This window comes from Paralichthys olivaceus, chromosome 8 (genome assembly GCF_024713975.1).
Source record: "Paralichthys olivaceus isolate ysfri-2021 chromosome 8, ASM2471397v2, whole genome shotgun sequence".
In the NCBI taxonomy this organism is placed as follows: domain Eukaryota; kingdom Metazoa; phylum Chordata; class Actinopteri; order Pleuronectiformes; family Paralichthyidae; genus Paralichthys; species Paralichthys olivaceus.
The window spans coordinates 4,335,136-4,360,322 of NC_091100.1; the positions used below are offsets into that span (position 1 = coordinate 4,335,136).

At 44.2% G+C, this 25,187-nt stretch overlaps 2 protein-coding genes across 8 annotated transcripts; one reads left to right on the plus strand and one right to left on the minus strand.

Annotated features, from left to right (window-relative positions):
* Window positions 1–177: 177 nt before the first annotated feature.
* LOC109642418 (calmodulin-regulated spectrin-associated protein 3-like) lies at window positions 178–16,094 on the plus strand. 7 transcript variants are annotated; one of them, XM_069530033.1, is made up of 19 exons: window positions 178–396; window positions 4,998–5,275; window positions 5,366–5,506; window positions 5,932–6,018; window positions 6,153–6,188; window positions 6,686–6,733; window positions 8,383–8,521; window positions 9,243–9,382; window positions 10,404–10,497; window positions 10,605–10,656; window positions 10,870–10,931; window positions 11,018–11,048; window positions 11,222–13,667; window positions 13,757–13,878; window positions 13,997–14,265; window positions 14,355–14,454; window positions 14,796–14,911; window positions 15,019–15,137; window positions 15,283–15,771. In XM_069530033.1, exons 1-19 carry the CDS (start codon window positions 261–263, stop codon window positions 15,622–15,624), a joined length of 4,758 nt encoding a protein of 1,585 aa, XP_069386134.1. In that variant the 5' UTR covers window positions 178–260; the 3' UTR covers window positions 15,625–15,771. The 7 variants fall into 7 exon arrangements, with proteins under 7 accessions (XP_069386134.1, XP_069386129.1, XP_069386133.1 ...); XM_069530028.1 differs by having other exon boundaries at window positions 186–396; window positions 14,799–14,911; window positions 15,283–16,094; XM_069530032.1 differs by having other exon boundaries at window positions 186–396; window positions 11,324–13,667.
* Window positions 16,095–17,928: 1,834 nt separating this feature from the next.
* soul5l (heme-binding protein soul5, like) lies at window positions 17,929–24,364 on the minus strand. The gene is made up of 7 exons (XM_020107207.2): window positions 24,226–24,364; window positions 22,636–22,695; window positions 21,729–21,810; window positions 21,115–21,235; window positions 20,898–21,037; window positions 19,998–20,161; window positions 17,929–19,852 (listed from the first exon to the last, which is right to left on the minus strand). Coding segments are annotated over exons 1-7 (1,077 nt in total). The 5' UTR covers window positions 24,228–24,364; the 3' UTR covers window positions 17,929–19,344.
* Between the last annotated feature and the right edge of the window lie 823 nt (window positions 24,365–25,187).

Below are 25,187 nucleotides of genomic sequence, written 5' to 3' on the forward strand. Positions count from 1 at the left end.
TCATTTATTCTCATTCAGAAATAAAACATTTTACATTTTATTTCCCACTTTGAATGATTTTAACCTTTATTTGTATTTTTCTGTGACTCCGCCTTGTCATCATTAAATTATCTCTGTGCGTCTTCATCACAGGATCCTCCTCCTCCTCCTCTTCCTCCATCATCCCTCCTCCTCCTCCTCCTCCTCCTCCTCCTCCTCCTCACATTTCCCCGGTGCTGCTGCCTCTCCTCCTCCTCCGTGCGCTCCTCTATCCGTGCGCCATGGAGGACTCTCCCGGCGCGATGAAGAGGACCTGCCCGGTGCCGGAGATCAAACCTCTGGACCAGTACGACTTCAGCCGGGCCAAGATCTGCGCCAGTGTCCGGTGGCTGCTGTCGAAGTCGTACGGCTCTGCAGGTACATATTCCCCGGTGTCTGCTCGCATCACAGCCGCCGCTTGGGTGGGGCGCTCAATAATTCATCCACGGAGCTCGGAGCTGGAGGCTTCTCGCTTTTTTTATTCGGGGATGAAACCTCCAGCATCCAACCGCTCCTCATCCATCCTCATCCATGCACCGCTGCCCGGGTGCGCTCGCTCCACCTGCGCGGTCCGTGCAGCGTCATTGTCCCCGCACCGTGAGGACGAGCCTCGGCTAATTACTGACGTGAACCGGCGGCTCTTCCCTCCGGAGGATTCTCCTGATGGTGCGGGACGGATGAGTCTGTCATCACCGCACTGCAACAAAGCCTTTTGTCAGAGCTGCTTCGTCAGGCCTGTGGAGGGATTTTCCATCCAAGCTATAACACACACAGACACACACACGCACGCACACACGCACACACACACTCAGAGCATCGTCTCTTTAATCATAACCAACCCACAAAGATGCAGGTTTGCATCCATAGGTCGTGTGTGTGTGTAGACGGGTCAGGGCACACGCAGCATAATATTTGTGTCAGTGTTACGCACGCACGTCGAGCTGCAGCGCGTGGCAGTGAAGTGAAGGTGACGTGTGTGTGAGACAATGGTAGAAACTGCAAATGCATCAAATTCATTCGCCACGTTGCTGCAGGGGTCAGAGGTCAAAGTGAGAAACTGGATTCAAGAGAAGCTGCAGAAGTTTAAATGTCAGTTTATTCTCACTGAGATAATTAACTGTGTGTGTGTGTGTGTGTGTGTGTGTGTGTGTGTTTGGAGAGATTTGAATGTTGTGTCAGACTCTGATTCAGTGTGTGAGTCTTTTTCTTCAGTCTGTGGTTGTGTTGTGTTGTGTTGTGTTGGGTGACATCACTGCAAAGTCCTCCAATCAATGAGTATTATCATTATTGATCATCAGTTTATCATCAGGAGAATCTATGAGGCCTCTTGTATGATATGGAGTGAAGAAAGAGAGGGGGGGGGTGAAGGAAGGAATGAAGAAGAAAGGAAGAAAGGAAAGAAAGAAAGACATTAAGACAAAAAGGAAGGAAGGAATTAAGAAGAAAGAAGGAAGGAAGGAAAGAAAGAAATTAAGACAAAAAGGAAGGAAGGAATAAGAAAGAGGAAAGTAAGAAAGAAAGAAGGAAAAGGAGGGTTGAAGGAAGGAATTAAGAAGAAAGGAAGGGATGAATTAAGAAAGAGGAAATAAATGAATTAAGTAAGAATGAGGAAGGAATGAAGAAAGAAAGAAGGAAGGAAAGAAAGAAAGACATTAAGACAAAAAGGAAGGAAGGAATTAAGAAGAAAGGAAGGAAGGAAAGAAAGAAATGAAGACAAAAAGGAAGGAAGGAATAAGAAAGAGGAAATACATGAATTAAGTAAGAATGAGGAAGGAATGAAGAAAGAAAGGAATTAAGTAAGAAAGAAGGAAGGAAGAAGATAAGAAAGAAAGGAAGGAAGGAAAGAAAGAAATGAAGACAAAAAGGAAGGAAGGAATAAGAAAGAGGAAAGTAAGAAAGAAAGAAATAGGAAAAGGAGGGTGGAAGGAAGGAAATAGATGGTATAAAACAGAAAATCCAGATTGAGCAGAGATGGATGATGAATGATGGATGGATGATATATGGATGTGTGGATAGATGGATGAATGAAGGATGGATGGATGGATGAATGAAGGATGAATGATGGATGGATGATGAATGATAGATGATGAAACAGCAGGTCTGTAGGTTCAGGCTCTGCTGACTCACACTGTGATGTCACTGAAACTCCTCAGTAAACTCTCAGTTTATGTAACGATCCACGTCGTCCTCTCGTGTCGTGATGGTTTCAGAGCTTCATGTTGTGTTCGTGTCCGCTGGACGAGTCTGTGACACACGAGGAGAGACGAGCAGGAAACCTCCCCTCAGCAGGGAACCTTCATCGTCTCCATCGTTGTCCGTCCTCGGTCGGAGCGGCCGCCTCATAGAATTTTAATGGAAGCACAGAGCGTAAAAAAAAAAGAAGCACTGATTGATTCTTCTTGACATGAGCAGAGGAGGGGCGGCACAGTGGAAGAGTGGGTGGCACCTGAAGGTTCCTGGTTTGGCTCAATAGATCACAGACCTCCACCGAGGTCCAGCAAATATGAGTCAGGCCGTAGAAAGCTTTGCATGATTGAGTCATATAAAGTGTGTGAGAAGAGTCTGCATCGTCTCTCTGATGCTTTTGAATCCAGCTCGAACGTCAAACACTGATTTCCACCTCAGGATTACGAGGCCTCGTTGTTTTCCTCTGTGAGTGAACTTCAGACTGACGATCGTTTAAAAAGCTTCAGCTTCAGGGTCCCGTGACACTTTATTGACGAACCAGTTCATCAAGAGGCCTAATGGGGAAAGAAACAATCCGTAATGAGACACGTTAACGTCCTGAACACGTGTTTTCATGTGTTCAGGACGTTGTGATGGGGAGATTTAGATGAGAGGTGCTAACATGTATGGAGCTGTTGTGTTGTTGTGGCTGCACAGGCCTGTTTCTGCTGCCTCCAGATGAAATGGGTTAAGTGGGTTAGTCCTCCTCTGCAGTCCGGTCTCATCGCTGCTCGGAGCGTTCCCATAGTGACGGCAGTCCTGCTTCCTGCCTGCGCCGCCGAGTGTGAGCGACAGTGACGCTTTAGCCCCTTTAAGAGAGTGTGTGTGTGTGTGTCACGCTGCAGAGGAGTGTGTGTTCACGCCGATGTTTGTGTGGTGACACAGATACACGACTTCTCTTCTCTCTGGCAGCAGAAAGAAAGGACGAGCGGAGAGGTGTTCCAGTTTCATTAAGAAACTAGATTGACATTCGTTCTACATCCACACTGCTTTGTTTGTTCCACATTACTACTTTGGCTGAAGGGGTAGGGCGGTCATCCTCTGAATAGAATGTCGGCGGTTCGATCCCGGTCTTCCCCACCTTTTTTACAAATTTTTACGTGTTATTTTTTTTATCACTTTAAGAAATCCTCTTTAATCTCCAGTGTGGTCGTCCAGAGGCTGCAGAGCTGGAATATGGGTCAGTCAGGAAAGTGTGTGTGTTTCTGAGCTTCATAGATGACTTGACATGCGCACACACACACACACACACACACACACACACACACACACACACACACACACACACACACACACACACACACACACACACACACACTTGCATTAGCAGCCTCTCTGTGCTGTTCATGCAGATGATGATATTATCCTCTCCTGCAGTCAGACGCTGTCCCTTCTCCTCGTCGCTCGTTCTCCACTGTGAGGAAACTTCTTCACTTTACTTTCTGAGTTTTCGCAGAACAGTGAAACACGAGTGACCCCCCCCCGTGACCTTTTTCCACACGGGACGAGGCCTCGACAAAGCATTCCTGTGCTCTGGAGTTACAGAAGGCGTTTCTTTCTTTCTCAGGGAACAATGCAGAGGAGCTGACTCACTCAGGAGATCTCTCATGTCTGCACCATAAACTGCTTCATGGTTGTGTTTCTCCTCATGATGATTGTTTGGAGTCTTTGCGCCGTCCTTCCACTGAAATATTCATTCTCAGCTGGAGCATGAGAACACGGAGGTCTCTCTGCTTCTGTGGGTCAACAACAGTGAGACGTGCACGCAGCTCTCACCTCCTAACGTCTGACTGCATCTTCAGTTCCCTCGAGGCACAGGCAGACACAAAGGTTTTTTTTAAACTCCTGGTTTATTTGAGTGTTTTTCTCTGAATTTAATGAAGTAAAATGATGTGAAATCGACATAAAAAATATGAAACAGACAAAAGAAATCAAAAAGAGACTGTGTCCTTCACATGCAGCTTATAGAGACTCTCTGAGACTTAAATATAAGTTCTAGTTTACTTCAATGCAGTTCAAATGAATTTTCAGTTACGACATTGGTCTTGGAAAAAGTAAACAAATTATACAAACTCAGTAGAAGTCTAGTCTCCTATTAAAACCTTAGACATCAGTTCCTTAAATATGTCTGATTGTTTTCATCAAGATCCACAAAAATTATTTGAAAAACTCCCTGATCTTCAGCTCTGTTCGGATCTGTGCTAAAAGTTTACGGAATCTTTGTGACACATGTCCCAGGAAATCTTTAGTTTTTAGTCTTTAGTTTTTAAAGGTTTTTAAATCTTTACTGTAGATACTACATTTCATTCTGAATACATCAGAAAAAAACTATAACCACAAACCAAAATCCAAATCACAAATGAAAACAACAGGATGTCGTGAAAGGAAAGTCTGGGGTCGTATGATTCATCATGTGGGAACCATGAATCTATGGACAGAAGTTTGTGTGTAAGATTGTTCACAAAAAGCGGATGTTGAGACACTTTGACCTTCAGGTGAAGCTCAAGTAAAGGTGAAAGGTCGTAGGATTCATCCTCTGAGGATCATGAATATGTGAAACACAAGTCCTGGCCGTCTGAGTTAAGTCCAGAAACATCAACCTTGTTTTGTCCCTGGAGGAAAAAGTTTTCATCCTCTGGGGATCCTGAATGTCTGCATGTTATTGTAGTTCAGACAGTTCAGTCGGGACTGAAACAATGAACGCAGTCGTGCTGCTTGAAGAAAATCCTCACTGCGTCGTCCTCTCTCTGCAGAAAACGTCCCTGTGGAGTTGCGGGAGCCGCTCTACAAAGACCAGTACAAGCAGGAGCACCTGAAGCCGGCCGTCTCCAAGCTGCTTCTCTCACCGGAGATCTACTGCCGAGCCCAGGCCCTGCTCACCCAGGCACACGGGGTCTCCGTGCCCGCATTGCAGGGGTCACCCGCCGACAACTCCGCCCTGCTGCAGCACCTCATAAAGAAAGGTTTCGCTCCAAAGGTCCAGGATGTAGACGTCACCGAGGAGGATCTCAGCAGCGTCCCCATCAAGACGGTACGTGTTCTGTAGATTGACTGTCGATCATGTTTTCATGAGTCGGGTTAAAGCGGCTCGGAGGTTAAATCTCGTCTCTGATTGGTGCAGAAATCCCACCTTGCCCTGATTGACTCTCTGATGTCACTGGCCGCCGAAGAGACGGTGGGCCGGGTTAAGATGGCGTTGGAGGCGGAGCAGATGGGTGTCGGGGCTCCATGGGAAAACGCTCTGCTCTTCTGGGTCAACAGGGTGAGACTCACGTAGAGTCTGATTCTTTATTCAGTTAATAAGGAGAGGCAACTTTATTTGTTCAGGATTTAATCTGATAATTTGTGTGTTTATTGCTAAGGAAGTTGTGTTTTGTCTGTAAAAACTACTTGACAGATTATCACGAATCTGGTGGAGGGATGCATTGTGGGTCAGAGAAGAACCGATTCAATTTAAGGGGACAGGATTCTTTTTCACTTTCTTTAACATTATAAGATAAAAGTTTTTTTTTTTTACATTTTCATTCATTTCTCAGAGAAAAATTCATGGATCTTGATTTTAAAAAATGAAGGGGAATGATATTTGTGTAATTTGGTGCAGATCCATGAATTTAAACGATTCTTTTGTCCTTTATTGTGAACCCAAAAAAAAAAATGTAATTAGCGGCCATCATCTTGTTCTTACAGCTGAACCAGAAATTGAGAGAAAGCACAGAAGAAGAGGAGCCGCTCAAACCTCAGACGTGCACAGACCTGCAGCCTGTTCAGGACACGGTAACTACACACATGCATGAAGATTCTCCATTATGTCTCTCATTGCTTCTGTTGCTCGAGCTTCTAACATCGACCTCGCTCTGCTTCTCTGTTTCCTCCCCCCTGGGTTTTTTCTCTGTCGTGCTCACGGCCAGTGTCCATCCAACCGCTGGTACTGGAAACTAGTCCCCGTAAGTGTCCTCCTCTCCTCCCGCCTGTCCTCCTCTCCGAGTGTGTCCATCGGCTGCGGCTGACATTACTGTGCTGGAAAATGCCACACTCTGTATCTGTGCCGTTAGGTGTACGACCTTCTCAGCCACTGAAATGTTAATGATGATTTTTATTACTGTTACCGGCTGATGCTGTTGAGGACACTGAGGCTTTTTCTGACTTTGTCACGTTCAGTCATCAGTTTCATCTCAAACTGCCCGTAGAGCGGAGGAGGGAGGAGGAGATGTTGGAGAGGAGGGAGGGAGGGAGGTGAATTTCCTTCCTCGCTGGTTATTTAACCACATCTGCGTCCCCCTTTGTTTGCCCCCCTTCCTCTCCTCCTCCTCCTCCTCCTCCCTCCGTCGCTCCTCTCTTCCTGAGCAGTACCATGTGACTCTGTGGGTGTGGCGGTTCCCATGATGACCGAACCCCCTTGTCATTTATGCTTGTTTCCCTCTCTCTGCCATCCCCCATCCAGCATGCTATCGCTTTTTGTTTGAAGGAGTCGGGGAATAAGCCGCCAGTGGTAACGTATAACACGTCGCTCTTATCTCACCCTCATCCTCCACGTCTCCCGTAGCAACACACTCGACTGACGGACGCCCCTTTTCCTCCAACGTGAACCTGGTGCTCGGGCAAAACCAACATCGTAGGAAAGAACGTTATAGAGCTGCATTATTAGGTACATGTTCGTTCATGTTTCAAGAAAATCCTTTAAACCTGAAACCAGGTCGACCAACTACGAGATGAATCGTTAACACATTTGATTCGTAGCAAAAAAACGATCGGAAAATGGAAAATAAGCCACAGGTCATTGTTTTAAGAGTGAAGGAACTACACATCCCATAAACCATTGCAAATTATCCCTTTCCAACGACTCCCAGCTTCTTAAATTGAACCTGGTTGGTGTTAAAGTGTTTTAATATATTGTAGTTTGTGTCTTGTAACCGACATGATTTTCGCAGTTGTGGTAAACATTTCAATGGTAACAGAGACGTCGCCATTACATCTGAGGATTGTGGGTAGCGTAGTGCTTCAGGTTTTTCTTAAAACACAGTGGATAACGTTCAGACTTGTAGCTTCTCCAGGAGCGTATATCACGGTTTCACAATCTTTACGTAATTCTACCTTGGATGGTTAAAATATTATAGCTGATAATAAAGATCTTATTAAAATGGGATTTTTACTTTTGGAGCCGTGTTGTTGAGCTCTATTAGTCTTCCCCGGACATTCTTTCTTCCAGACCAGCCAAGCGTTGGTGGTGGTGGAGTCGTAGCAGGTCTTTGGCCCTGAGCTCGTTCTTCGGCTGTCGAAACACAAAGACCCTTGAACTGCCTTGGTGGAAAAGGGGTATGACAGACTGACCAATCGCCACACCTCTCCCACGCTGTTGTCTAACGACCGACTAACCGACTGCTTACTAGTTTCCAGTCCAACCCCGAGGTTTGGATGGATCATTAAAAAACTCATCAGATTGTAACACTACTTATCCATATTTATGTTTCACTACTTTTTCTTTAAGTGTGTGTTACAAAGCCATGTTATAGGAGGCATCACGAGACCGGGTGTTAATCTTTGATTTACGGAACTTTTCATCTTTGTACTCCTGCAACAAGGCTGCACAACGTCACAAGTTGTGTTGATGCACTGTTTGTGTTGTTTTTGGTGCATTCATGTGCACATTGAAAGCAAACTTAGAAGTGAAGGATCACAGTGCCTGTTTCTGCTGCATGGAGGAAATTTTCATTTTCACTTATAATCACTGACATTGTTCTCGTTTTTTTCCCAGTTTTTCTTTTTTGTATCACCTCTTTTTTTACCTTTACACTGCACCTTTTGGTGTGTGTGTAAGTGTGTGTGCGTGTGTGTGTGCGCAAATATTTCCTACATCAGGCATCCCTGGTCTTGCGCTTTGTTTCTGTGGGTTTCCTTCTATTTACGATTTTCCTGAAGTTTGGCTGCACTCGGATGATCGTGGCTGGTTTTACGTTTTTTTGTCACCCTTCTAACTTTCTGAGCTTTTGATCTATTTTTGTATCTGTGGTCTTTTCTGCATCTTCTTCATGATCTCCCCTCTCTTTCCCTGTCGTTGCAAACTCTTCCTCTTTTTTCCCTCTTCTCTCTCTCATCTTCCTCCTTCCCTTTCCTCTGTCTCTCTCTCTCTCTCGTCTCTAGATCCGTTACAGGAAGGACAAAGTGCAGTCTAAGCTGACTCCCACTTTCCCTCTGGTTTCTGCGGTCAAGGATCTGTCTAATGGCTGCGCTATAGCTGCTGTGCTGCACTACTACTGCCCCAGCCTGCTGCCTCTAGAGGGTACACACATGAACACACACATTTAACACACACTCAGGGATTAATTATTAATATTTGACTGATGGATGCTTCCAAACTCTCAACAGTGTAAACGACAAACCCATTAAAAAAAAAGATTTCCAATGAGTCAAGTCAGATTTAATGAGGAAAAACAACAGGAGTTGAGCCAAAATAGTTTAAAATCACTGCGAAGAAAAGAAATACAAGTAAAGAAGAATAAGATGTGCAACGGTAGAATTAAAATATGCAAATAGACAAATTCACTTAAAAAGAAAATAGAATAAATTGATGAAAAGTCATGAGAAGTTATTAAAAAACTAAAAGTTTATCTCTAATATTCAGCAGGAAACTTTTGAAATGTGATGAATTCCAAACAGTTTGATGGATTTCTGGTTCAGGAAGCTGGGGATCATGGGTAATATCCGGCGTTCGGTTGTTTCAGTTCAGTGAGTGAGACGACTTTTCAATCACTCAGAGACGGAGCCCAACAGAATTAATGACCACATGGCTGCAGAGGGCGCTGTCGCTCAGTAAATGTTATGCAGTGACGCTTTAACAGAATCATAAAACAGATTCAAGCTGAATTCAAAATAAGATTTTAAAGAGAACAGAGAATCAGAGTAAGTGAAGTATCTTTATAAACGTGTTGGAGGTCTGACACAAACACACACAGATGTTACACAGTAAATATCAACATGTTTGTTTCTTGCCTCTCTTCCAGATGTGTGTCTGAAGGACACCATGTCAGTGGCGGACAGTCTCTACAACCTGCAGCTGATCAAAGAGCTTAGTGAGAGCAGTTTACAGAGCTGCTGCCCCCTGGCTGTGGAGGACCTGCTCTACGCGCCTCCAGTTCTTCATGTAAGCATCATGATACTCTCAACTAAATTCTTCTTTTTTTTTTAAACTGAAAATAATGAAACATTTAAAATGTTGTGTCAACCTATAACCCTGAAGCTGCTGTCAGATTCAAATAAAGTTCCTCTTTCAACCAGGGACAAAGGGTCAGTGTTAGGGTAAGGTTAAGGTAATGGTAGGGTTAGTGTTAGGGTAAGGTTAAGGTAATGGTAGGGTTAGTGTTAGGGTAAGGTTAAGGTAATGGTAGGGTTAGTGTTAGGGTAAGGTTAAGGTAATGGTAGGGTTAGGGTTAGGGTAAGGTTAAGGTAATGGTAGGGTTAGGGTAAGGTTAAGGTAATGGTAGGGTTAGTGTTAGGTTAAGGTAATGGTAGGGTTAGTGTTAGGGTAAGGTTAAGGTAATGGTAGGGTTAGGGTAAGGTTAAGGTAATGGTAGGGTTAGTGTTAGGTTAAGGTAATGGTAGGGTTAGTGTTAGGGTAAGGTTAAGGTAATGGTAGGGTTAGTGTTAGGGTAAGGTTAAGGTAATGGTAGGGTTAGGGTTAGGGTTAAGTTTAGGTTTGGAAGTTTTTAAATAAAAACACACAAGACTTTTTATGCAATGAAAAAAGCTTGAGGGTTATATCATGTAATTAATAAGACAACCATGTTGATCATTCAGATAGTTTAATTTATGATAAACCTTGTGATTATAACCTTGATGATAATCATTTTCTTATGAAGTATAATAGGTGAAATGTGCTTTAATTTACAATTCATGAAGTAAAAAAGAGTTTAATCAGCCTGGAATCGTATGCAAAAAAGAAAAGAATCTAGTTAAAGAATTCATGTTGATATGGCTTTCAAACCATAGAGACGTGTTGTGGGAGTTACGGACGTGCACACAGCTGTTGCCTGTGTTAACATCTGGCATCTGTCTGTTAGAAATCTGTGATGTTTGTGTTCTGTCAAGTTTTCAGCTGCATGAAGAGTCTGTGAGTTGCTGCTTTTCTGAAATCTCATCTCATGACTTTTGTCTCTTGCTCTCAGCTGAACATCATGAGCTTCGTAGCAGAGCTGTTGGAGTGGTTCGAGGTCAAGAAGCCTGATTTCGTTCAGCCGATACAACCCATCGACCTCACAGGTCTGCGACCGATGCTCTTCTGTCACATTGTTGCACTGGCTGTTGGTGTTTGAGAAATACTGTAAATATCAGCGTCTGAATCTGCAGCTTCTCTCCGTGTCTTCCAGACATCTCAGGCTTCCTGGACTGTACAAGTCCTGTCAGTGGAAACAGCAACAGGTAAGAGAAAAAAGGTTCAACATGAGATCCTGCAGCAAACCATAATAAAATATAAAAATAAAGTCTGACCTTACAGAGTTAGAAGCTACACTGGTTTATGTTTAGAATCAAACCTGTAACACATTGTTGTCAGGAAATTACATTCTGAGTTTGTTTTGATGAAAAAAAGAAGTTGTGAATGACGAGTTTTTGCTGTTTTGTCCTGGGTTCCAGTGGCTCTCCGTCCTTTATCTTCAAACAACCCTTCGTGCCCATCTCCTCTCCAGTGACACCGGGTAAAAAAAAACATAGCACGAGAATGTTTCTTTAAAATCAATTAACCAAAATAAACTTTCTAATTTACTTTTTAACGTATTTTCAGAAAACAAAAGTTGGACAAAGAAACAAATCAGGTAGATTCATTTAAAAGCTTTTGTGTTATTTCTATAGTAAATGTTGTGTTGCTTTCATGTTTTATCTTAATTTCTAAATCTTCTTACTTTGGCTTCTGTGGTTTCTGCTTCTCCATATTGCCTCGTGATCCATCCATTGGTCCATCCCTCCATCATCACCCAACTCTCCGCAGTCGTCCTCTGTCAGCAGTGACTTTCAGCATCCCATTTGGGCTGGACAGTGATGTTGACATTGTCATGGGAAACACAATAGATTCTGTCTTTCGCTCCGTCAGCACTGACAGCCTAACCACCGGCATCCCCGCAATGACCTCACCGGTGACTGCAGCAGGGATGACTCGTGTCCCGTACAGCCCTCCGGAGGACCTCAGCCACCTGGTCAGCGCCTCGGCCCCATCGCAGAACTCGTCCTGGGGACCGTACGCTCACACGGCTCCACTAGGGGAGCTGCCAACTATCGAGGAGGCGCTACAGGTGGTTCATACTCCCAACAGCAAAGATCGGAAGAAGGGAAGGACGCCAGAGAAGGTTGGAAGAGGGGTGTTCGGAGGACGGCCAGAGCCCAGGTTACGCCCTGAGGGAGCTCCTGCTGGTTTTTTCCTGCACTCCCCTGAGGAAGATAATCAACAGCTCAGTAGCTCTGCTCCCTGTCGATCTGGGATCCTCTACCGGCCGGCCGGCGGAGAAGCAGGTGACACTGAAAGGCAAGGAAGGGGAAAGAGGAGGGAGAGATCAGGGCGGAGCTCCGATATGTCACGTGATGACGATTCTGTTCTACGAGATGGCAGCGTCGACTCCTCCGAAGCATCGGACGAGAATGGTCCGAGAAATGTGCCTGGGAACATTCGACCCAGTAATGGTCGCCACGGAAACCACAGCAACAGCAATAGTCCAAGAATGACGAGCTTTGCTGAGCGTCGAGACAACAGAAGAAGACATCCTGCTGCTGCTGGAGAGGAGTCAGCCTCTGCTGCGACACCAACAACCCCAGGAACTCCACATACGCCATCAACCCCAGCAGGAGCACCTGGCCGCCAGGACAGCCCGGGTCCCAGGGGCCCCGAACCAGGCTCTGAGGCCTGGGAGTTGGGCGCTCGTCTGGAGGAAAAACGGAAAAGCATCGAAGCCCAAAAAAGACGCATTGAAGCCATCTTTGCCAAACACAGACAGAGGCTTGGAAAAACTGCTTTCCTCCAACTAAAAAAAGAGCAAGGAGGAGGGGAGGGAGCAGGGGAGGATACTCTCAGCCTGGAGGAGCGCCTCACACACATGGAGGAGCAACTGAAAAAGGAGGAGGAGAAGGAGGAGAAAGAAAAAGATGGAGATAAGGAAAAAGAGAAACCTTCTGTTTCCAACCCTCCTCGGTTAGAGAAGCAGGTTACATTCTCTATTGAAAGCAAGAAAGGGGCAGAAAAGGAGAAAGCAGGTGAAGCTGTCATTGTGGAATATAACGAAGTGGTGCAGAAACTGAGTGAAGCTCTGCAGTCGCTGCAGAAGGACATGCAGAAACTTACAGATCAGCAACAGCAGCTCATGAGCAACCAAAGACCCAGGAATACATCCAAGACCATTGCAAAGTCAACAGCTAGGAGTAACCTCAAAACTCCTCCCCACACTCCAACCAAGACACCGCCGAGAACCCCGACAAAGACTCCTACCAGGACCAACACTAAAGCTTGGGTGATCCCTGCTACTCCCAGTCTCCCCTCTGCCTCCTCTCCGTCACGACGTTCTCACACTCTCTCGCCCAACTCACCACAAACTATCATCTCTTCCTCCTGCCCCGCTCCTCGCACCAAGATTCACTCGTCCTCCACGCCTCGCAGCCCCAAACATCAGCAGCGCCCCCAACATCAACGCCCCCATCCAAGGCCTTCCGAACTCAAGTTCCCTCCACTCAATCGCGTCTTGTCGACGACCCAGACTGTCGACAACCTCCCCCACTTGCGCCGTGTATCCCCCAGCAAGTGTCAGGTTCAGACCTCGTCTTCCTTTCGTATTGGTGGTCCAAAGACTCCTCAGGAACCTCCTCAGCCTGCCCAGCAGCCACATCCTGATGAGAGCACATCAGACACAGGCTCCAGCGAGACACCCACCCAGTTCAGCTTGGAGCTGGAGCAGGAGGACCTAGGGGCTGAGGGAGGACTTCCAGTCACTTCACAGCCGAGACAAGAGCATCCTAGGGCTGCTGGTGGCAGCAGCTCTGGTGCTCCTTCAGAGTGCTCATTTGAGAGCGAGACGTTGTCCCTCTTTGCTGGGTATAGCACAGGAGGTGAAGGAGGGAGAGTTGTAGGTGCAGGGAAACGCGGCAGCCTGATTGAGGCGTTGTTATCATCTCTTGGAGGAGCAGAGGGAGGCAGCAATGAACCAACCGATGAAGGACAAGAGTTTTCCTCTGATTCTATGAGTGATCGCACAGAATCCGCTGCGGAACCTGCGAGAGGATTTGTCCCAGAACCCTTCGATCCTTTGGAGCAACTGAATCGTGCAACAGAAGCCGTGGATTTGCCAGAAGAACAAACGGAAACCAAAGAAGACACAAGACAGACAGAGACCTTGGAACCAAGTGGAGAACTGAATGAGCTGGAAACCAGAGGAGGAGTTGGATTCTTCTTTAAGGTGAGAACGAGAGGGGGAAATAAGAGTTTGTTTTGCATGCACGTTAATTCTGTAATGGTAATTGGGTGTACGTGCTCGTGTTGTTGTAGGAGGAGGTACATTGTGAGGGGGAGATGGCCCAGAAAAAAGCTCTCCTGTTGGAAAGACAGCAGAAGAGAACAGAGGAGATGAAGAAGAGGAGGCAGTGGCATGAGCAAGAAAGAGAAAACAGGTGAAACACGATCACGTGCATCTTATCAGCCTGAATCCAAGTTTGAGATTCATTTGTCATTGCACAGAATCTAAAGCTAATCTGGTCCATATCAAAATAACCTATTTCCTGTTCTCAGACCAGCAGCATCTCCCTGCAATACACCTCCTGCAGGCACCACCTCCCCTTCCCCCACACCTCCCGCTACTCCGGCCCGTTGGGGAGATTTCACACGAGGGGAGCATGCATGCCGGCACCAGCTCAAGATCATGGACGATCTGGACAAAATGCTGCGGCAGAAATCATCCAATCAAGGACGACCTTCCGCGAAGAAAACCCGCTCTCGGCCTCGCAGCATGACCAGAGAGGAGACTCATCTGTCTCTGAGTCCCGCCAAGGGAACAACTGGTAAAGTCAAAACTGAGAGAAGTCAACAAAGTACAGCATCTACAGAAGATGATTTGAATGACTGAACTCTTTTGTGTCTTTATGTTTAGGCTCTAAATTGACCAAAGTCTACTCCCACTCCTCCCTCAACCTGGCAGCCACGGGGGAGCTACGAAAACCTGGTAGTGACCCCACTAAGAAACCCCACAGGTAAACTCCTGCACGGGACATTTTGATGCGTCATTTACACAGAGTGTAGCCCCGATGCTAGCATGACTTAAGATGCATCAGGTCTGGTTGGTTATTTGGTACTTTTAGACTTATTGTTTCGTTCAGAGTGAAATGTCTTGAAAGCTATTGGATGGATTGACGTGTGCTACGGAAATTCATCGCAAATAAATTGTCGATAAAATTGTCGAAAATATCCAGTTGTCCATCGGTTCACTGACATGGTTCCTCAAAAGATTTGTTCTGGGAACAAATTGCTCTGAGATTCTATCATGTCATCATGTCGAAAAGGTCGATCTGCTCATTGTTTGGCTTCTCTCCAGCAGCCGCCCTGATTCTCCTTTGGCATGTGTGACACCGAGCAGACTGGCCAATCAGAGCCGGGATAAGGACTCGGAGAGTGGGTCCACTGGCACCTCACCCGCCCCAGAATACACAGGTACAGTGCTACAGCAGTGGAGTATCGCAGTACTCCTACACATTTACAAAATGCTATAAAACTATACTCATGGATTAGTATAAAAAAAAACCTGTCTGTGTTTTCAGGTCCAAAGCTCTTCAAAGAACCGAGCTTCAAGTCTAACAAATTCATCATTCACAACGCTCTGTCTCGCTGCTGCTTGGCTGGAAAGGTCAACGAGGCACAAAAAAACAGGATAGTTGAGGTAGAGGACTTATTTTAGTTTTTATCGAACCTGTTATCAACATTTATGAATCTGATAAAAGAATTCTGTTACTTCTGACTTATCTTCATGATGAAAACTAAAAGGCCGATATGGCTTGTTTCATTTTTCTTTCTCTTTCTCTCAGGAGATGGAGAAGAGTCCGGCCAACCACTTCCTCATCCTCTTCCGCGACACCAGCTGCCAGTTCAGGGGCGTCTACACCATGAACCCCGACTCCCACGAGCTGGTGCGATTGGCCGGCGTGGGTCCCCGGGCGATAAGCTCCGCCCAGGTGGAGTCCATCTACAAATACAGTTCGGACAGGAAGCAGTTCAGCGCCATCCCCTCTAAAACCATGGGCATGAGCGTCGATGCCTTCACCATCCCCAGCCATCTTTGGCAAGGAGGAGGAGGAGGAGGAGGAGCAGCAGGAGGAGGAGGAAGCAGGAGAGCGAGCATTACTAAGAAGGCGGTGATTTCAAAGTGAGGAATACAACACAACATCACAGTGACATGTGACTAAAGAAAACACTATAATCTCACTAATTGTAGTGAAAAATTTAAAAAGGTCACATGCACACGGATGAGCTTTTGAGAATGTGTGTGCATACACGTGTCTTGCCCTTGGACTTAACTAGAAATACAGAATATTTAAAAGATATTTCTACTCCCCCGGTCTGTGCATGAAAACATCAACAGCACAACTTCGTTTCCCCGTCACACAGAATAAAGACGCACTCGTGTCCAGAGTGTACAGAGGGAGGTTTTTTTTAAATGTTAGGTCAATTGCACAACGAAGAGTTACTTTTAAAAAGTCTCGTTACTTATACTTTCATTGTTTAAAGTACAAACTTGAAACTTTATTAAGTTGTTTTTCTGAAAAACACGGACTTTCATGTGACATCGGATGACTGTCCGGTCCCGTAGAAAATCAGTTTTATACATTGAGCCAAACAACGGAGAAAATGCCTTCTCGTGTCAGAGTGACTGGCAGGACTTTCATTTTGTACAAACCCTCGAGTTTATTTCTACCCACGTTTGTCAGCAGGTCGACCAAAGTGCATTTGGTCCTGCAAAATTGCGATAGCCATAAGTTTACGACGCAGAGAGCAGAGGTGAACTTTGTTTCGTCTGGACCGAGTCAAAGATCTGGTGGTTACCACAGCATGAATGGTTATTCACTGTGAAAGATATAAACTTAAAGTGATATCAGAGTAAGAACTTGCGGTTTGATGATGTTGATAATGGGTACACGTGTGAGCAACAGATGCCAATCAAACCACTTTTGTAAGCTGAGCTAAGAGTGTTATGAGGATGATGTGTCAACATTACATTTAGAAATACGTGGATTGTTGCTCTCTGGGTCAGGGACGGGTTCTGATAACCAGTTCCACTTCTGGATCTGGTTCTAAGTTGATAGAATTCCTGTGCTTGTTCAGCTCTGAGGCAAATGAATCCTTTATCGAATCTCTCGTTCACGATCCGTCCGAGTCTTTGAAATGTGCATTAAAAAAAGGGGAAAATGACAAAACCCTGCCTTAAATATTCTGCTGATATTCAGGTTCATGATTTTAATTTGTGTCGTAACTGGAAAAGGTTTAGAAGCTTTAACGTTCAGAAAACACATCACCTTCCTCCGTCGCTGCAGCTCCTCTTTTCAGGCTCTGTCTTAAACACTTAGCTCATGACTCTTTGTTTGGGGGCGTGTCAGACTAGCTGTGCATTACGTAAACGTGTCACATGACGTCACAATTCACTGGAGAAATTGTTCGGACTTCTGACGAATTTTACCACAAACTTTGCAGACTTTTTACATACACAAAAATCAAATATACTGTAAATCACCAGAGGAAAGAAGAGCTAAAAAAGCATCATGTCTCCTTTACGAGCTGGTGTTACGCTTTTTCCGTGACTTTTGGCAGAGCAACAACAAACGTGCTGTCTGCTAACTTTGTGTACGTAGAGAAATCTGTCATTTATTTGTTTACATTTTAGTGACATTTAACTAAGATGTCTTCGTTTCTCAACAAACAAAACTACCAGACAAGAGTCGATAAAGGATTCCTAATGATTTGGATTTGTTGAAGTTTCGCCTGAACCGGATCCCTGGTCTTAGCAGAGTGCGTTCAATTAAATCGGTGTGTTTCAAACCAGCATTCATGTATGAAAAAACAGATTAAACTCCACAGATGAAACTGTTTCTCTCGTTCATTTTCTCCTCGTACGCATGAATCGAACCTGCCACCATCGTTCAGCAGCAGTCACTCAGGTGAGTAAACTCGTGACTGACCGGTGAACAGCGGATCTCAACCAGCTTCGTTTGGAATATTCAGAAGCCTCGTGTTCGATGCCGCCGACGTCAGAGGCAGCTTCAGTTTCTGCAGCAGAATCAGCGTTAAGAAAAAGGTCAACGCTGACATTAAGTGTGCACCCCCCTCTCCGTTTGAATGTTTGAATTATGCAAAAAACAGCTGAACCGATTTCCACAAGATTTGGTGACAGGATGGGACAGGGGTCCAGGAAGAACGCCTTCAATTTCCGGGCACATCCAAACAAAGGGGTGGGGTCAGATCCTGGAACCACCGACCGAAGACGACAGAAGAATCTGAGCAGAGTCACTCAAAATAAGGTGATTTCACAAAGTTCGATGAACAAGAGGAGCTGACGAAGGTGAGCGGGTGTTATTGATTAACCAAACGAGGGTTTTTAAAATTCAGCACGCCGCTCAGGAAACTAAATGAGTCTCTTGGTAAATCAGGTCTAAAGCTGCAAATAACACAATGAGCCCAGAGTTTGTTACGGGTTTTTATTGCACCTTCCTCAGAGACATACAGTGTTTATCTTACGCAGCAGTTTGTACAGAATTTAACTGATATGACTTTTATTGCATTGGTTTGATCCGCTGTGATTCTCTGGGATCTTTGGGTCAGTTCAACCTCCGTTAGATCAGAGTCAGGATTTAAGCTTCGCTCTGTGACGATATTAGGAAGTGATTTGGATTCAGTGTCTCTGGATGAAGATAAAAATCATGCAGAAGTGATGCAGGGCCGCTTTTTTTTACTGTTTGCACAAAACAAGTTAAAGAGTTAAAGGTGTGAAGTTTCCATCGGGAAGTTTTGTTATAAATCAAGCAAAGCACATTATATCGTGATTTCTTTAAAGTCAGACCAATATGCTTGATGCATTTCGTACTGCTTAATATACATGAAAGTCTTTTAAAGGATTTTAAACCTCAATAATTTAAGTAAAACAGATTTTTATTGGTAGATCTGTTTCAGCGACTTATCACTACCAACTGTTATTAATATTCAGTATAAATATATATATATACTTTCTTTACTCTTGAGGTTGAATGTTCAGTCATGTGCTTAAATCCTGAAATATTCAAGTTAAAGTAAACAGGAAGGAAAATCCCTCATGTAACTTTTTTATGCAGGTTTGGAATAAACTTGTGATTCCAAGACATTAAAACATCGACAAGTGAGAATTCGATATTTCATTGATCTGAGAAATTTTAAATTTAAAACACAAAGTTAACAATAATATAGCCGCTGTCTTTAAAGATACTTTAGCGCGAATACATAGACATGGTAAATTTAAAAAATAATAATAGTTATAAATATAATTTGGGAAATCCAATAAGACATAGTATTAAAGTTTCAGTTTTAGTACTTAGGTTTACGGCTGCACCGAAGATCCCAGTGAATGTTTCCAATGATTTATAATGATGTTGCCACATGTCATGAAAACAACTGACAAGAAGCCCGATGGACAATTGAAGCTAAATAATGATAATAATTAATAAGAGCATAGAACACAGTAAAGTTTACTCTGATATAATGACCTAACGTGTCCCAGCGTACATTTTATTCATAATGATATTATTACACACAGGTTTCCATTAAACCGTCGCTCTCCCTGCCCTCACATCTGACACAGTAACTTTGAATTCTAACTTTCTGACTAACACGTACGTCTTATGTAATCCTAACTGCAGTTGTATGATCAGATCGTGTACAGGCTTGTGTTTCTGATGCAGGAAGCTGCAGGTGCAAAGCTGTGATAGAACATATAGTGAATCACTAAAAGAGGAGTTAGTGTAACACACCGGAATAAAGATATGCGTGTCCACACCTCCACTGCTTCTTTTCTACTTAGACTCCATGTTAATATACCTGGTGGCTGCTGACAGACAACATGAAGGTTGTTAGTGAGCGTTGTCTGGCTCCACCGCAGGGCTGCTGTCAGTCTGTGCGTCCACTGAGCTGTGGGCCGTGCTGTTCCACAGGACAACGTCCGACTGGGGCTCCAGAGAAGGGCTCACAGCGCCAGGGTCGGAGGAGGAGGAGGAGGAGGAGGAGGAGGAGTTGGTCGTTGGGTCCAGCGGGATCTGGACGGTGGTGGGAGGATGGCCGACGTCTGTGGGCAGGTGGGATGAGGGACTGGGAGGAGTGTCGGATGGGGGGAAAGCAGGAGGGTCAGACGGCGTTTGTGACGAGGAGTTGGATGCTGCATAGGAGGAGAAGTTGGAGGGGGTGAGTGAGTGGGAGTCAGAGAGTGTGTGTGGGAGAGGGTCGGAGGGAGGGAGCGTGGGGGAGTCGGTCAGAGTCGGCCTGGCTGTGCGGGCGGGGGTCGGTTCCTGTGGATCTGTGCAAACTGGCTCCCCCTCGGCCACATACCACACCTCGTTGTGTCTGTTCAACAGCTTCAAGGGGCTGGACACACGGACACACAGACACACACACACACACACACAGACACACAGACACACACACACACACACACAGAGAGAGAGAGAGAAAGAGTGAGGAAGATGAAGACAAGAATGCGAAGAAGTGAGATTAACGGTTTTAGTAGAACCTGTCGTAGCCGACTCCGTAGTGGTAGCTGTGGTTGTACGAAGCTCGAACTCTCTGCAGTTCTTTGGTCAGTTGGTGCGAGTGAAGCCTGGAGGTGACCGACAGCATCCAGCCTCCGTAGCTCCTCACGTACACGTCCATCTCCGGCATCTCCGTGAAATACAGCTGCCACAGAAACATCAGTAAACAACAAGCATCACCGTCAACACTGCAGAGACACAAATACTCGTGACTGTGAGGTACAAGAGGTTTTAGAAACTTTAAGTTAACAGACACTTTTTAAATTAAATAAACTTTAAATGGGCTGAATGAAGTTTTTTTATATATATAAAATACATATAATTATAAATAGAATGGTTTTGGAGAAATTCTGTAAATAAAAAATAAAAACTCTTCAGATGGAAAAATAAATCTCAAGCTTGTAGTAAAGATTGACCAAACTAATATATTATAATTTAGTCAAGTTTGTGTTTCTATATTAATTTGAATATTATATTTACTTATGTATTGATTCAGCTTTGATTCTTTATGTTGTCACCAAATGACACGATCACGAACGTGAAACACAAATTATACAGAACAAAATCATTCCCTTAAAAAAACATTTTCTTTTAAATTTGTAAAAGTGAAGGGAGTTAAATATTAATATTGAGTATTAAGATTGTAATGTACTTTTTATTCATTTGATATAGTAGTATTTGGGAACATGTAAAATGAAACTGCACCGATGCATTAACGATGCATAATTATCTATTTTTATTCTGCTGAGGGAATAAAAACTGTGCACTCATCTATCGATCGTCAAACAAAAACCAGTGATCAGATGACACATCAGATCAGATGAAGGGAGGATGAAGCTTCCTCCCTCCTCATCCCTCGGTCCCTGCTGGGCTCGGCTCACCTTGTCACAGGTGGGTGCGGGTGGTTTGTCCTGATAGGCGGCCGGCAGCGGGAAGTTTAGCGTGTAGATAGCCGGCTCCCACATCCTGGTCTCCTCTGGGATCTTGACCAGGACAGGAGCGGTCATGTCCATCTGGATGCCTGTAAACACACAGGATGTCACACACGAGACAGACACACTTACTGAGGACGACTGTCCTCTCCGGCGACGTCCTCACCTCCATCATTGGCTCCGGTGATGTACTGGAAAAGTCTCCTGAAAGCCATGGCTGCACCCACTCCCATGAAGTAAGCCTCGGCATCAGTTGACACCCAGCGTGTGGGGCTGTAGTGTCGCACCTGAACACACACGTTAAAAAAGTGAAGTGTGTGAATGATATTTATGGGCGTCGCCACTGATTCCCCAAATCGATTTTCGATTCAACTTTTATTTTTTATTTTCAGAGAACTAAAGCTATAAACTTGGTGCATTATACACATATATAATGATAATATAGCATAATAATAATAATAACCCTTAATAAAAGTTTGGAATTCATAAGATTATAGAGGCTGACATTTGAATTATAATAAATAAATAAAACATGAATAAAATAAACACAAAACCAAGACAATTAAAAAACTCTCTGGCTCTGTTTCCAAAAAACATTCTTGAGTTAATATTAAACATTTGTCACAGGACATATGTCACCAGCTTAGTACGTGTCACTGGGAAAGGGCTTTAATATAAAAAGATCGATTCCTCCTTTTTATGAATGGATCAGATCATTTAAATGATTAGGTTTAAATCAGAGAATTGATTATTTAAACCCAGCTGGTCGACTCCACTCACCTCATATTCATCTGTTTTGCAGACGAGCTCGTACTGCAGACATTCCTTCGACTCTGTGCAGAAGCTGGTGTTGGTGCTCGGCCTGTAACGGAGTGGAAATTCTTTATTCAGATCTCTATCAGCGTCTGTTTCAGATGTCACTAATCTTCTGGGGTTTCACACACACGCAAACAAAAGTTGTCCAACACTGATGAGGAACGATCCTCTGCACAGATGTTAGATGAAGATGGAGCCTCGGTTCTCACTTGAATATACATGTATGAGGTTATTACAACATGGATCTGTTAACAGAGAAGATTCTGGCTCAGACCAAAAAGCTTCAGAGTCCAACAGAAGCATTTCAGTATAAAACCCAACCAGAGGGAGCAGAGACAAGTCTGAGTCACTGTAAGTTACGACAAGAAAATTGGCAACAAACATCGAAGTGTCGTCAGCGTATTGAACGACTGAAAGAAAACATGAAGAGACTGTCAATTTTTATATAGTAATTATACATAGCATAGTAATAGAATATGTTTTTACTATTGAGAGATACTACATTAAAGATTGTAGAGTAGTTTTTTAACTGAACTTGGCAGTTTAGTTTAAATAAAAGAAAAAAAGTTTTCAGTTTCGAGCCTTGACCTTGAGACAACCACAGGTCTTTGTCCTGAAGGCTCCACCTAGTGGCCAGAGGGCGCACTGACTCCTTTAAAACACAGAGGGGCGGGACCGTTGTTTACGTAAGGTGTGGTAGCTGTATTTGTTCCCATCTCACTTACAGTCTTTCAGCTAAATGGTAGAAGACTCTTGCAGCCAGGTTGCGGAGGCTGTTATAGCAGCAGATTGACGCTGAACGTTTTCAGCGATCACGCCAATAACAGGGATTCACATACTTCTGACCTTGTAGCATAAATAATCCACTTACCCAACACTTCCTGCAGCTGAAGCCACGAGGGCCAACAACACGAAAACTGGAGTGAAAGTCCTGAAGAAGAACAGACAAACAGAAACCACACACCTTCACTTAAACAGCTTCTGCAATAAAGTTTAAAAACAATTAACGAGAAATGCGACGATTAACGAACTAAAGCTCGAACAAATCCATCGAACACAAGAAAAAAGGTCACTTTAAAGCTGTGAAGCTCGAGTGGCGGATCAATTATTTATCTCAAGACCTGTTGTTCCGGCTTAAAATCCTGAGGGCATCAAGCTCTTAAGGATTTCGCTCTCAAAGTTGTTTTCATCTGTAGAATCTGTGGTTTATTTGTGGTTTATGAAATAATGAGCCATTTATTGTGATAATCATTGATATCGACCGATTCTATCTTAAAGGAATAAGAAACAATAAAACTGGCTTTAATACCTAAAAACAAAGTTTATTGAGACGACATGAATGAAGCAAGATGTTTCCCTATTGAGTCGTGTGAAAGACTTTGGAATGAATGAATGAACAAGGCCACTTGTGACGAATGCGTTTTTAAAATTGAACATTATCATTATGATTATAATTAAAGCGATCATCTTTATTATGATCATTATAGATATTATCATAATAATAATTAGCATTATTATTATTGAAAGCCTTATTATGTGAGCGATAAACGATGCATCATTATCTATTTCTATTCTGCTGAGGGAATAAATACTGTGCACTCATCACTGCTCTCTGTGATCAGATGACACATCAGATCAGATGAAGGGAGGATGAAGCTTCATCCCTCCTCATCCCTCGGTCCCTGCTGGACTCGGCTCACCTTGTCACAGGTGGGTGCGGGCGGTTTGTCCTGATGGCGGCTGGCAGCGGGATTATTATAGGTATCATCATCATCATCATCATCATCATCATAATAAGATGAAAGCCTTATTATGTGAGCGTTTACTTTAAACTAGATCTATTCTCTGTCTAAATAAAGGAACTATTAAAGGATTTACTGTAGGAAGATGAAAATCATCTGCAGTGGATGGACTCTGGTTTAAAAGGGATTTTTGCTGCAGACATGAAACTGGACACGTCCTCCTGCTCTCACTGCGCCGCACAGAGGAGACTCAGTCAGGGACAGATCTGCTGCATCATCAGCCTCATGTCTCCTCTCATCCAAAGGCATTTTGAGGTCATGGAGGAAGAGCGTTCAAGATCTCATCTTACCCCCCCCAGATCAGAGCCTTTAAAACGGGTCAGCTCCGAACAATCACCCGATTAAACACCAGCTGAGGAGGAATGAAGGTGATTTATGAACAAAATGCTCCAATCCCCAGGACACGTTCACACGGAGTCTGCGCATGCTGATGGATTGTTTTTGATCTTTTGCACGTGCTACATGTAATAATCCCATGAAAGGGTACAGGTCTCCATGCACGCGCATGAGGGGGATGAAGAATGACGCAGGAATGAACTTTATTTCCCATGACGCTGCAGAAAAGTCGCATCGGCAGACATGATATTTCTGCTGTTAGGACAATGATCAGGTGACACGATGTTAATTGAAAGCAGAATAGAAAAAGCTCTGGTACTCACATGTGCGCAGGGAGGAGCGGGCTGGATGGAGACTGCAGTCTGCTCCGGGGCTCGGTTACTGCGGACTGCGGAGAGCACCGGAGGAGGGAGGGGCTGAGCCGGCACCAGCACTGACATCACAGACTGGACTGGACCATTTGAATGAGTCTGTGATGTGCAGCACTGACACCACAGATCTGATGATCCGTCAAACAGAGGAAGAGGAAGATGAAGGGGTTTAGTTCTCTCCTCGCCTGGTGATCCGCACTACACCAAGTATGTACATATATACACAACACGAAGTATGAGCTGTACTTAAAGTTAGAATTGCAGGTTTACACTCTGTATTTGATATTAGGCAAGGTTCCACATTTCCAAGTGAATTCTTCGTGGTTAAATTCTGTTTCTCTGAGGATTTCCAGGTTGTTTGCGTAATTTAAAGACGCCTGTAAGTTAAGTTGAATTATTATTATTATCTATTGATCAACCACTTCTTTTCTCAATAAATGCATTAGCCTGATGTGACGTGATAAAATCCAAAACCTCAAGATATTAAACTCACGATGGAATAAAAGAGTTTAAAAAAAGAAGCATTCTTTTGGGAAGATTGAACTCATTCAAATATTCAATTTAAATGTCATGTTGATTGACTTAACAACTGATCTAATAGTTGTAGCTTAAAAAATAAGACCAAACATTGCCCGTGTCCTGTACATTAACGTGGAGGACGATGGATGTGTGACCTACACCTGCAGCATAGGTGGTGCTTGAGAAGCTTCGGCTTCACTTTTGAGAGCAGTCTTTAGTCTAAGTCAGACACAGCGACGTCCGAGACTCTGAATGATGCAGCACGCTGCACTTACTCTAAACACGACATAGTTACACTTCTGTAAAGAGGCAAACAAAATATAAAATCATTAAACTGTGTCGTTTCTGACCTTTTGACAATGCTCAGCTAATCATTTCCCCGTTTCCAGCCCTTA

Coding starts and splice junctions, on each gene's coding strand:
- LOC109642418 (XM_069530033.1), top strand. CDS start 261: ATGGAGGACTCTCCCGGCGCGATGAAGAGGACCTGCCCGGTGCCGGAG. Junction 6,019..6,152: donor TGCAGCCTGTTCAGGACACG/GTAACTACACAC, acceptor GCTCACGGCCAG/TGTCCATCCAACCGCTGGTA. Junction 11,049..11,221: donor TGGACAAAGAAACAAATCAG/GTAGATTCATTT, acceptor AACTCTCCGCAG/TCGTCCTCTGTCAGCAGTGA.
- soul5l (XM_020107207.2), bottom strand. Junction 21,236..21,728: donor GCAAAACAGATGAATATGAG/GTGAGTGGAGTC, acceptor GTGTGTGTTCAG/GTGCGACACTACAGCCCCAC. Junction 21,038..21,114: donor CACCGGAGCCAATGATGGAG/GTGAGGACGTCG, acceptor GTGTGTTTACAG/GCATCCAGATGGACATGACC.